At 49.7% G+C, this 12,879-nt stretch overlaps 1 protein-coding gene across 1 annotated transcript in view; it reads left to right on the forward strand.

Moving 5' to 3' along the window:
* Nucleotides 1-12,879, forward strand: part of slc8a1b (solute carrier family 8 member 1b) — a 55,138-nt gene that overhangs the window by 19,509 nt on the left and 22,750 nt on the right. The window contains exon 5 of the mRNA XM_047029908.1: nucleotides 8,993-9,096. Within this exon, the coding sequence (XP_046885864.1) occupies nucleotides 8,993-9,096 (104 nt within the window). The remainder of the gene's footprint in view (nucleotides 1-8,992; nucleotides 9,097-12,879) is intronic.

Consider the following 12,879-nt stretch of genomic DNA (forward strand, 5'->3'; position numbering starts at 1 on the left):
GGGTAAAAGAGGAACTAACCTTGAGCGTGTCCGCGTAGCAGATGGACACACAGCCAAGGCCTGGGTCTATTCCAGTAGCTTTATAGTTGTGTGTGAGCTTGTGTTATTGTGTGTGTGTGTGCGTCACATAGTATGTATGAGATGAGGGGACATTAACGCAAAATATACAACCACTTTCACCCAGGGGAGTCAGCCAATAAGCTTTCACTGTACTGGCCCTTGCCAGGGTGACTCCTCTTTCTATTGGCTGGCAGTGGCAGTGTTAGCTCCCGAGAGGTGTCCTTGTAAAAGCTTTCAGGCTCATCAGGATAATTGGCTTGGAGTAAAGCTGCATGTTTTAAAATGCAGCGCTTGAAAAGTTGAGTTTTTCTCTTTTACCCAATGCGGCTCTCATTTTGGAGGGCAGCAGAAAGTTTGATGCTGGCACAACGGTGCATAAATACTGTACAAGAGCCTAGCTCTCTACATGCTAGTTCTCCTCTGTACGAACACGTGTGTGTGTGTGTGTGTGTTAGCTCGCTAGGAAGCACGATGCGTTTGTTTTAATGCGGCTCTTTCGTTTTTGGAGGGTTTTTTTGGCAGTGAGGGGTGAAAGTGGGGCAGATGACATTTATGTAACGTTGCGATTAGGGATTCTCCAGGCCCCCAACCTTACCCACAACCCCCTGCTCTAACAAGGCTTTCTACTTGAGCAAGTGCTGAACTGTTAGCGCAGCTAAAAACCCAACACGTCCCCTGTTTCCCCCCTGTAGATGGGGAGGGGTTGATGCGTCAGGACAGGAGTGGAGCTGGAGGAGACGGAGGTGATCAGATCTCCCTGTTAGGAGGTGTTCTCTGGATCGAGGAACCCCGTCCTCATACCAGCTCTGTCAAGAGCCACAACAGTGAAATGAAACACATTGAGTTATGTGAAGTCTAGCACACAGGCACACACAAATACATACATACATACACACACACACACACACACACACACACACACACACAATAATGATTCACTAGGAGTCTAACTATGGAGTGTTTGTGTGTGTGCGCGCCAGCATTGATGGACAACGAGCACTTGGCTGACCTCATGCTGTCTTCCAGCTGTGTCAGCGAGACTCTCAGTATGGAAGGGAGTCCCTGGGATTGTCTGTACCTCCTGGACACAGGTCCTTATAAGGGCATTCTCCTAGGACCCACAAGAGGATTCCTGGAAGAGGGGGGGTGAGTGATGGAAAGAAAGAAGATGAGAGACCATAAAATGTTCCTGGCCACCTTTGACCAGACGTCCCAGGACCAGCTGTAAAATAGACGTGGGAGTTTACCCCAACTCTAGCCCACCATGATTTTGGTCGTCTGACGGAGCTTCATCTGTAAATACGGCAGAACACACACACACGCCATCACCTTCTCCCTTGGGATGTCTCATGTAGACAGATGAGGAAATGTATTTACTACATACAGATGTTCTAGAACTCTCCCCGAACCCTCTCCTCCTCCGAGACACACTCAGACTCATCATAGTCCTCAGTTGGACAGAGCCAGATGGGGAGATAGACAGGCAGACAAATGAACAGGCAGACAGGTCGCCAGCCACAGACAGGCAGGTCACACCACAGACACGTACAGGCCAATCCGTAAGGCTGAGAAATGGAGAAACAGACCCGAGGGAAAAGCATTCATCTTTCAGGGATGTGAGGGATGGGGAGTGATGAGGAGCAGGAAAGGACCTGAGTTTGGGCCTGCTGAATAAGTCAAAGAGTTCTAAAAAGAGATAGAATGGAGGGGGGAGGGGGGGAAATATGTCAAGAGTTCTTATCTCACATCTTCTGCAGCATTACTGTAACAGACTATAAATGTTTCTGTCAGGCCATCTGTCTTTCTCTCGTGGTCCTGTGCAGTCCATCATCATTCTCAAGAGAACGTTCTGGTTGCTCTTCAGTCATGCCTTTCTGGGACACCGTATTTGCCCAAAGTTCTCCTGCTCCTGGCTTTATCAGTGTGATTTCACTCTGGACTCAGAAGGACACGCATGCTTGTGGATTTGGCTTTTTGAAATGACCGATCATCCAGATTAATTGTGGACTTCAACCTCAAACACATTTCATTCGCCTGAGTTTGCGGAGAGCTAGTCGAGGTTTATTTGTGCATATTGTTCATCTAGACTGTAATGACTGTGCTTAGTGCTCCAGTTTCTGTTGCTAGCTAATAACAATGATAACCCTTTGTCTTATAAAATGGTTTACATGAAAACAAGACACCCCCACACACTGACACACACACACTAACACACACTCCTCACCCTGCATCTTTCTCTGTCTCTTACACAAACACACACGCACCACACATTGCACATGTACACAAACATCTCTCTTTCACACACACACACACACACACACACAAGCACAAGAGGTCACACTTGCCTTTGTTTTGTCTGATTCCACCCACTAACAATGTGCAGGCATTAATACAGACATGTAATGCATTTGCTGCCCCAAATGCCACTTTTTTTTTTTAAACAAGCAACAAAGCTTTTTTTTGGACAGGATTGGATTGTTTTGTTGGAGTAGGATCATTCAAATGCCAGCGGTACAGTGGTTACTCACAAACACACACACACCTACTTTCACATACTGTTTATGCACACATACACACACACCCACACACACACACAGGCAGATAAACAGACAAATCACGCTAGTAGTTTGGTCTTGTCCAGTTGTGGTTTAAACACCATTAGGGCTTTAGGAACACTCTGACAAGCCACATTTTTCCTTGCCTGAAAAAAACGTGTTCCTTCAAAACCGGAATTTTCCGATCCAAATACGTCGCGGCGGATTGGCTGGCCAGCCGGCCGGCGGCAGGGCCTGTTGTCTGTTGTTTTTTATAACTTCCTGTGTAATGACAGGGGAAAGTCAACCTACAGCACACTGCCAACACTCGCGACGCCATGGCAACAGGCTGAATGGACACTAAACGCACTGCCCGTTTCTCCCTCCCTGTTAGTCTCTCTCTTTCTTTCTCTCTCTCTCTCTCTTTTTCTGTCTCTCTTTTTCTGTCTCTCTTTTTCTGTCTCTCTGTATGTGATTTAGGACCATGCCTGCCTAGTGTTGCAGTTAGCAGTCTGTTGGTTTCCATCGTTTGAATCAGCGTCTCTTGAATGTAGTGCAGTTTGTTAACACAGTTACTGTCTGGTCTAACAAGTGGAGTGGGAGGACCAGAGCTGGGGCCGGGCCAGCCAGCCTGGTTCACTGCCTGGCTGGCTGGTTCACTGGCTGGCTGCCTGGCTGGCTGGCTAGGGAGGTTTGGCCCATGTGTGACTTCTATAATGACTAATGGGTGGGTGGGGGATTAGCACCGTGTTAGGTTAGTTTAACATGACTGTGTGGTGCTTTTAGTCTCTGTTTGCATGTTTGACTGTTTGAGATAGAGGGAGGAGAGAAAGAATGACTTTAAGGCAGAGTCTATTTGTGTCTTCCCCATTGGGCCTGTAAGGAGATGTCAGACTGTTCCCTTACCACCCTGTGTGGCTGAGTGTGTGTGTGTGTGTGTGTGTTTGTGTTTTTCTGACAGGACATATTCCTCAGACGACAGTGCCAGAGAGGAGTGATGTCATGATATTGACAAGCTGCTCTTTTCCCAACACATCAGGGCCTTCAGCTGGCGGTGGAGAAAAGACTTAACACACACACACACACAAATACACACACACACACTAGCTGGCAGTGGTACTGTAGGACAGGCTTTGTGGTAAATAAATGAAAGAGAATGGCTCTGAGGAGAGGGATGGCTTCAAGCACACTGGAGGAGATGTTTTATCTTTTGGATTTTCAAGCAAAGTCAGATGAAGGTCTATGTGTGTGTGTGTGTGTGTGTGTGTTTGTTGTAGGCATGTTCCTTAAAGAAGGATGCCACACCCAGTGTCTGGGGTCACATACTCCCTCCTCCAACACCCCAAACTCTCTGTCTCTTTCTATCTCTCTCTCTTTCTCTCTCTCATTCTCCTCCAATGTCACTCTATAAATGCTCCCGGTAAGACTCAGCTGTCAACAACACAGACAAGCCCAGGCAGAAGGACATGGCTGAGAAAAGCAAGTGCACATACACACACACGCACACGTCTACACACCCACCACCACACACACGTCTGCACACACACAGAGACACACACCCTTCATGTAAATGATTACCACGTTCTTGTTTAATTCCTCTGAGGTCTGGCTTGTCTCTGCGCTCATCCGCCCTGTCCTCTGTCCTTACATCCTGTCGTCGATCTTCATCCTGGAGGCTAGGGGAGAGGTCTGGAGGCTGGGGAAGAGCTCTAGAGGCTGGCTTAGAGATTTAGAGGCCAGATTAGAGGTCTAGATGTTAAGGGAGACGTATGGAGGTTGGGGGAGATGGAGGGCTGTGTCGTCAGCCTCTGTCTCTTCTTAGAGGCTGTCGGACTGAAGCCAGTAGCTCCCGTCATCACATAGTGAGAAATAGGATTTTGTTTGAAGCGCAGAGACGGTGGTAACATTCGAGTCCACTTACTTTATATTTATGTCAATCAGGAAGAAGTGTGACTGAGACAATGTGCTCGTTTGTGCGTGTGTGTACTCCAGGTCCAGGGTGATGGATGTTGAAGCGCTCTCATTAGTTATTGATGAGGGCGGAACCGTCTTGCCTTTCCCCAAGAGATCCACTGTCTTTCTAACCCATATTCTAAGTGGGCGTTGTGTGTGTGTGTGTGTGTGTGTGTGTGTGTGTGTGTGTGTGTGAGTGAGTGCGTGCGTGTGTGTGTGAGTCCATAACACTCCAACACCTGACCAATCACTGGTGTGGGTGATGAATAGGCTGGTGGCAGAGGAGCAGGGAGCATGGTTTATAGATGACCCTGGCTCTGCCTGCCCCTGGCTCGGCCTGCCTCTTTACATGACATGGTCTAAGGATGCTATCCTAAACACTGTTCATTAACATCCCCTCAGAACTCTGGGCTAAAATGGTCTGTTTGGTTTAAATGTTGTTATCTCAGTAACTAGGATGTGGGAGCAACATAGGCTTTCATTCTTTCCTACTTTGGTAGGATGAAAGTGCATGTGAGAGACAGATTGGGTGGTAAAGGAAGGGTACATGTGTCTTGAAGTGTTTTAACAATAGGTGTCATTTCCTTATGGAGGAGGGTTGACGTTTGAGACAGTGTGTGTGTGTGTGTGTGTGTGTGTGTGTGTGGTTTCGTGAGATGTGAGTCTCACCTTGCATATGTGTGAACCTCACCTTGCACACATTTCAGATTTCATTATCAGAGCTTCCTTCTGTAAGCCCCATGACAAACACAACCTATCCACATGTACGGACACAAGTTCTTTCCACACACACACACACACACACACATACACGCACACACTCTCACATGCAGGCAGTAGAAACTGAAACACCTCACACACCAACCCTTCGGTACATACATGCACGCACAGTTCTGGTACACGTTGACACACAAACACACACTGTGTAAAGGCGTACAGTAAGGGTATGTGTGGAGGTGATGTATTGCTGCGGCGCTCTGTAGCTGTTTGGCCAGGATCTGGAAACAATCTTCGCCACGACTGTTGTGGCCACCAAAACACTAAGTTGCCACGACAACCGGCAGACTTTTTCCTCACCAGGCGCATGTATTTGTCATGGAACAGAGAGAGAGAGAGACAGAGAGACAGAGAGGGAGAGAGGGAGACAGGGAGAGAGGGAGAGACTGAAAGAGAGAGGGAAGACTTGGAATCCCTTTGCTCAGGACACAGAAGGCAGAATGGACATCCTGTTTCCATGTGAGGGACCAGGTACACCCCTCGCATCAGAGGTGGTGTGTTCAGAGGTAGAGCTGAGGTATCCCACCTCCAAAAGACAGTCCCTGTGACTGATCACCCTAACCTCTCAGCTGTCATTTGCGGTCTACTGTTCCTTAAGGATTGAGACTTAATGCGAGTGATGAAAGAGCTTGGGTGGAGGAGACGGGGCTCTGTGTGAGGAGACGTTGTCCTGTCCTGGAGCTGGTCCTGGGCTCTGTGTGGGGAGACACTGTCCTGTCCTGGAGCTGGTCCTGGGCTCTGTGTGGGGAGAGACTGTGCTGTCCTGGAGCTGGTCCTGGGCTCTGTGTGTGGGGAGAGACTGTGCTGTCCTGGAGCTGGTCCTGGGCTCTCTGTGTGGGGAGAGACTGTGCTGTCCTGGAGCTGGTTCTGGGCTCTCTGTGTGGGGAGAGACTGTCCTGTCCTGGAGCTGGTCCTGGGCTCTGTGTGGGGAGAGACTGTGCTGTCCTGAAGCTGGTCCTGGGCTCTGTATGTTCAACATCTGACAAACCAGAGACACACAACTTCTGAGTTTGGCTGTTCTGATGTGTGTGTCTGTCTGTGTGTGTGTCTGTGTGTGTGTGTGTGTGTGTGTGTGTGTGTGTGTGTGTGTACTGTACAGTCCAGAGTGTTATCCCATACCTCCTGATGGCTATGGGCCTCAGATGATCAATTTAATCTCCCGCTCTCCCCTGGATGAACAGCCAGGATTAAGATTAAGCTCAGGTCCAGATCTGTAACCTAGGGTAGCACCAGGGTACAGGGCCCCTCCGCTCCCCAGATAACAGCTTATTTATTTACCCTGCCAGAACACACTGCAGCCTCTACTGCAGAATGCGACTGGTCAACAACAGGACCAGCTGAAGCTGTTTATTGGTCAACACCAGGACCAACAGAGGCTTTTTATTGGTCAAAGTCAAGCCTAGCCAAATCCATCTATTTGTCAACACCAGGACCAGTCGGAGTCTTGATTGCTTAGCTGCAGACTGAAGCGGAAATGTGGGGGCAATTCCTGATTTAGCGGCGAACTGGAGTACAAATGCATGCTGGGAATGATTCATCTGAGCATGCTCCCTGCATCCACTTCATCAATGTGTGTACTGACTTTCACCACAGGCATGGCTGAAGGGAGGGAGGCAGAGAGGGAGGGAGGGAGGGCGGCAGAGAGAGAGGGAGGGAGGGAGGCAGAGAGGGAGGGAGAGAGAGAGGCAGACAGGAAGGGAGGGAGGCAGAGAGGGAGGGAGGGAGAGAGGCAAACAGGGAGGGAGGGAGGGAGGGCGGCAGAGAGAGAGGGAGGGAGGGAGGCAGAGAGGGAGGGAGAGAGAGAGGCAGACAGGGAGGGAGGGAGGCAGAGAGGGAGGGAGGGAGAGAGGCAGACAGGGAGGGAGGGAGGGAGGCAGAGAGGGAGGGAGAGAGAGAGGCAGACAGGGAGGGAGGCAGAGAGGGAGGGAGAGAGAGAGGCAGACAGGGAGGGAGGCAGAGAGGGAGGGAGAGAGGGAGAGAGGCAGACAGGGAGGGAGGCAGAGAGGGAGGGAGGCGGAAATATGTTGTAGATGAGAGGGAGGAGAGGGTGAAGATGATGCAATTAAAATGAGTTGTCCTTTAGCACTTCTTCAGTTTCACAACATAAACATATTCACTCAGGACAAACAAGTACACACACTGCCAAAGGCAGAGGCGGGCACACACACGCGCGCGCGCTCAGTGGAACACCCCATGCATAATAAGCAGTCGTTTACATATGGGTAGATAATTCTGCTGTAAAGTAGGTTTGTTTAACGCTGAGGGGTTGGGACAAACACGAAGCTATTTTCTACCAGTAAACAAGTAGAGGACCCTTACTGCGGGGGGGAGGAGGAGAGGAAGAGAGGGGAGGGAGAGAGGGGGAGAGGAGGAGAGTGAAGAGTTGGGAGTTGTGTACCAAGAGAAATCCGGGTACGTTTTTGATGTGTTGTGTAGAGTTAGACCCCCACACCCCCCCACATCAATACAGTACACAGACATACTGTTTAGTTGTGCACATACTCACAGACATCGTTGGCTGCAGTGTGTTTGATGCACGGTGGATTTGTTCCAGTTGGAGCAACACTCCTCATCAGTAGCGACTGCAGTTGCTGGGATGTGCTGTGTGCTGAGAACCTGGACCTAAGGCAAGGTGAGGCCTCTCGAGGGCTCAGCCTAGTGATCAGCGTTGACTCCTTTGCTATGAGCATCAGTGTCAGGGTTATCTAGCCTGGCTGGCTCCCCTTCGAGGAACTGATTTAGCGTAATGTCCGTGTTGCCCTGAGTGATGAGGGTGTGTCGCTATGCAGTCCTTCCAACAGCATGCTCAGCAGTTTGGACTTGAGCCAGTCTGAGCCGACGGAACAGTCTGTGGAAGAGAGACAGAGAGCTAGAATGATCAGGGGCCTGGTTAATGGTATGTTACATAGCTGGGGTGCAATACCTGCTGGTGTGTCTGTGTGTGTGTGTACGTACGTGTGTGTGTGTCTTTTACGGTTGATACATTCCTTCATCAATCACACTAGATCATTTCCTCTCTGTCACGTCATGCTGCATGCTGGGCTCTGAGCTCACCCTCCCTGCAGTTCTGTCTCTGCGGCTCCGGGGTCTGCCCTGGCCTCGGCTCCTTTCCCTCCTTTCTCCACCACCCTCCTGTCGTTCCTCACTGTGTTTCTCTTCCTTTCTCTTCTTTCTTTCCTTCTCCTTTCTCCCTCCAGCAAAACGATCAAGGTCAGAATCATTGACGATGAGGAGTATGAGAAAAACAAGGCGTTCTTCCTGGAGATTGGAGAACCTCGTCTGGTGGAGACCAGTGAGAGTAAAGGTGGGGGACCTGCTGTGGGCGAGGGGAAGGGGGGTGACTCCTGCCTGAGCCCTGGCCGTGGGGCGTCTGCTGCACCCTACCTGCATGTTCACACCACCAGGGGGCACACGGCAGGCCTGAGGAGGCTCTTACACACACACACACACCGTCAGGCACCTCGTCCAGTCTCAAGTGTGTCCCCAGTGTTGATGAACGCGCAGCGGTGTGTCTCCGCATCTCCCCTCCACCACCACCCCCACGTGTGTGTGTGTGTGTGCGTGTCCATGACCTTGCCTATACCTGTGTGTGTGTGTGTGCGTTAGTGTGTGTTTACCATGCATGGTTCCAACCCCCGGGTGCGTTTGTGTGTCTTGTGTCCCCACAGGAAGACCATATTGGTTAGAATACTAGACCGAGAGGAGTACAATAAGCAGTGCTCCTTCTACCTGCAGCTTCAGACCCCCCGCTGGAGACGGAGGGGACGGACAGGTGTGAGAGATCACTGGAGCACCCCCTCACACACACGCGCACACGCACACACACCTCCCTGCAATGCAACCTAGCTGGCCCACACTCTCCGTCTTTGCAACATGGTGACTTGGCCTTTTTCTGGCTGATTTCTGTTCATGTGCTTTTTTGGAATTGAAACCACAGCTTATGCGGTGGCAGTGACCATCAAAGGGAACAGTCACCGTGTTGCCTCGGCCTATAGGATCCTGTCAGATCTACTGAGGGGAGGGACTGGATTTGGATTTGACTGACAACACACACAGGAGCCCTCTTCTAGCTCCTCCTCCTTTTACCTCACTCTCTTAACCCTCCTCCCTGAGCTTGTCTGAACTCTTATGTCCTTCTCCCTAAAGTGTGTACTGGATTCTAGTGTACTCACACCTTTCCTTTCCTCTCCTTTTCCCCTCCTGCTGGTTAACCCATCCTCAGTTTCACTCTTGATTCACTTCCTTTGTCTGAGGGCTGAAATCGCACACCTCTTCATGCTGCTTACTCACTTAGGCCAGGAGACTTAGTACACACAGACCTAGTACACACAGCAAGTATACACAGCTAGCGGACCGAATTCATACACAATTAGTACGCAGCTAGAAAAACAGGACAGTGTTCAACTGTATTTGAGGACTGCACTTACCTGTTGTAGGTGACCCTCCCAGTCACTAGATAACACTGAAGCAGCAGTACACATTAGGATTTAGGGTGGTGTTCGCCTCTTGTGTTTTTATTAGTCTGTTCGTGACCCTGGACTTCCAGAGGAACAGGCCTCTAAAGGGGCTGTTTTACTGGATCCTATTAAATCTGCTTTATGACTACCAAACAGGAGTACAAACAACAGTGGACTGCCGATTAACACAGATACATTTGAAGGATATGTAGACACAGATAACACAACGCAGCCGAGAGTTTTAAGTGTATGTTCCAGTCTGCGTGTCCACTTAAGGTCCACTGCTCCTCCCACGCACACAGACTCACACACACTCAAGCACACACACACATACACTCTGAAGCCAGGCAGACAGAGATGATGAATTTGTCCTATCTCGTCCTCATTTCTTCCTATCCAATGTTCTCAGCCATATCTACTCTCTGGAGTCTTTAATACTCCTGTGTTTACCAAAAACCCTCAACGTGGGAGATGATCTCAGATCAAAGTACCAGGGATAAATATGGAGCTGTGTGTGTGTGTGTCTGTGTGATTGGTTGTGTGTCTTTGTGGTTGGTTGTGTGTCTGTGTGTGTGTCTGTGTGTGTGTGTGCTTGTCTGAAGATCAAACGTAACAACCCTGTTAAGCTAATACTCCCCGACTAGAGTTTAAAGTCACACCTTAAACACGGTCCCACATACAGTATATACTGACTTAAAAAGGAAGAAGATACGGTACCTTTTTTAAACACTAGTCTTTTAGAACCCGACAAGTGATAGTCTTGTCCCTGCGCCAGTACACCCCCCCCCCCACCCTGGCCTCATGTGTTTCCTCTGGAGGCTGTCCCGCTGCAGAGACACACTGTCCTAGCCAGCCCCGGAGCTCAGATGAGTCTCTATGACACAGTCCGTCCATCTGTCCATGTCCTTTTCTGTCTGTCTGTGGATCCCTGTGTCAGCCTGCCTGCTGTCTGTGTGTGTGTTTCTGTGTGTGGTTTGCTGTTTGTGACTCTGCTGTCCCTCCCCTGTCCAGCTTTGCTGTCACACTCAGATGACCCTTGCCCAGCACTGACACAAAGCTAGCACCTGTTAGAAGATGTTAACGCTGACCACAACACAGAAACCTAACTGCTTCATTCTTCTGTTACTGAGCTGTGGCTAGGGAAGGGGTCTGTTTGATTAAGCTGTGATCACGACCCAGACTCATGTATGGAACGATGCCCAATCTAATAGTCCACATGTGTGTGGACACGAGGAACGAAACATCAACTAAAACCAACTGTGCGTCTGTGTGTGTTTTAACAGATTGTGTCGGCATAGTCAGTCACACTCCATTTGTCTATGGAGGGGTACTGTTGACTGTACTGCTGACAGGCTGCAGGTTGAAAACCACACTGACACAATACTGACAAGTGGAGAAGGAAAAAGAAATTGAAAGAACGACGTAAAGAGAAGCAGAGCAGAGGAGAGAGGGATGCCGAACAAAGAAAAAAGAGGGAGAGAGAAACGTCGAGAAACATTACAGAAAACAAACGAGAGAAGGAGCGTTATCTGGAGTCCCAGGAGTTTCTCCTGATAAACACCCTCCACTAATTAACACAAACCTTTCAGATTGCCCAGAAGGAAACAGAAGCAGAAACAGATTTGTGGCAGCCAGCATGTTCAAACTATCCCCCCTACCCCTCCACACACATACACTCGTACACACACACAGACACACACTAACCCCCAAACCCCCATCCTCCTCCATGTACAGTAGGGATTGGCCAAGCTCCTCTTTATGAAATCTGGCAGCTCTTCCTTGGAAGTACTAAAGACCGAACACTTCAAATATTTGCAGACCAGCACCGCTCCAAGGAAACAGCTACTGCAGAGTTCAGAAGCTCTGCACTAATTCTCATCAACTCCAACTGAAAATCCCATGCAGCCTACTGTAGTATGTTGTCTTTACATGTCACACGACTCTGGCTCTAACTGTGAATAGAAAACCACACCAGCACTATTAACAACAGAACTACAGATAGTTAGTTGTAGGAACATGTACCCCTCTGCAGAGAGAGGTGGACATGAAAAGTCGACAATCGCTGGAACCACACTGGAACAGAGCAGACCTCTGACTCTACCAAGCAGGCTCTCTACCAAGCAGGCTCTCTCTCTCGCTCTCCCTCTTTCGCTCTCTCTTTTTCGCTCTCTCTCTTTCGCTCTCTCTTTTTCGCTCTCTCTCTTTCGCTCTCTCTCTTTTGCTCTCTCTCTCTCTCTCTCTCTCTTTCTTTCTCTCTCAAACACACTCTCTCTAACTCTCTCTCTCTCTGTGAATGATGAAGGCTGACTCCCCTGTCCTCTCTCTACTGTTCCTCTCCACCCTCACCCCTCTCTCATCTCCAGCCCTCTCCTCGTGGTCCGTACTCTCCCCTCCCTCCTCCCCCGCTGCTCCATCTCTCTGGGGGAGGGAGCTTTCTTCCAACTTCTCTCCTCCTCTGTTTGTCTTCTGTTCTTCCTCTCTTTTAAGGAGGGCCCTTAGTCCATCTGTCTGCTTGTCTATCTCCATCCAGGCATCAGATGCCTTGGTGCGAGTCCGAGACACAGCCCTGAGGGGGACGGTGCTAATGACTGGATTCATTAACTACTTGAGTGACATGTCACTGCGCGTGTGTTTGTGTGTTGCTCTATCAGACATGATACGCGTACATGCTGGTATGCATTACAGTACGTGTCACACCCATGGGGATGTAATGAGAAGGAAGTGATATGTGGGTGATTAATGACTTCAGCGCAGGCTAACGAAGGCTACGCCGCCACTCGTGGACTCCTTCAGCTTGAATGCGGGAGACATGCAGACTCCTAATACAGACCAGACACAGGAGAGGGTTTGGATTCATTTGGTTAATTGGTCGAAACGAAGGAGTGTGCAAAACTCATTTCACACTCCCACACACGTGTAAGAGGAAAGACCCATTTCTTCACCTGGTCGTCGTCGTCCCACACACACACACACACACACACACTCAAGCCTCACCCAGATGACCTCTGGAGGAAGGAAGGATATTTCATTACACACTTCTCCCGCTTCTCTCGGTATCAGACCCTGACCCATCTCTCTCTTGTCCTCTGGGCCAGCCC

Source organism: Hypomesus transpacificus, chromosome 11 (genome assembly GCF_021917145.1).
Source record: "Hypomesus transpacificus isolate Combined female chromosome 11, fHypTra1, whole genome shotgun sequence".
Classification (NCBI taxonomy): Eukaryota; Metazoa; Chordata; class Actinopteri; order Osmeriformes; family Osmeridae; genus Hypomesus; species Hypomesus transpacificus.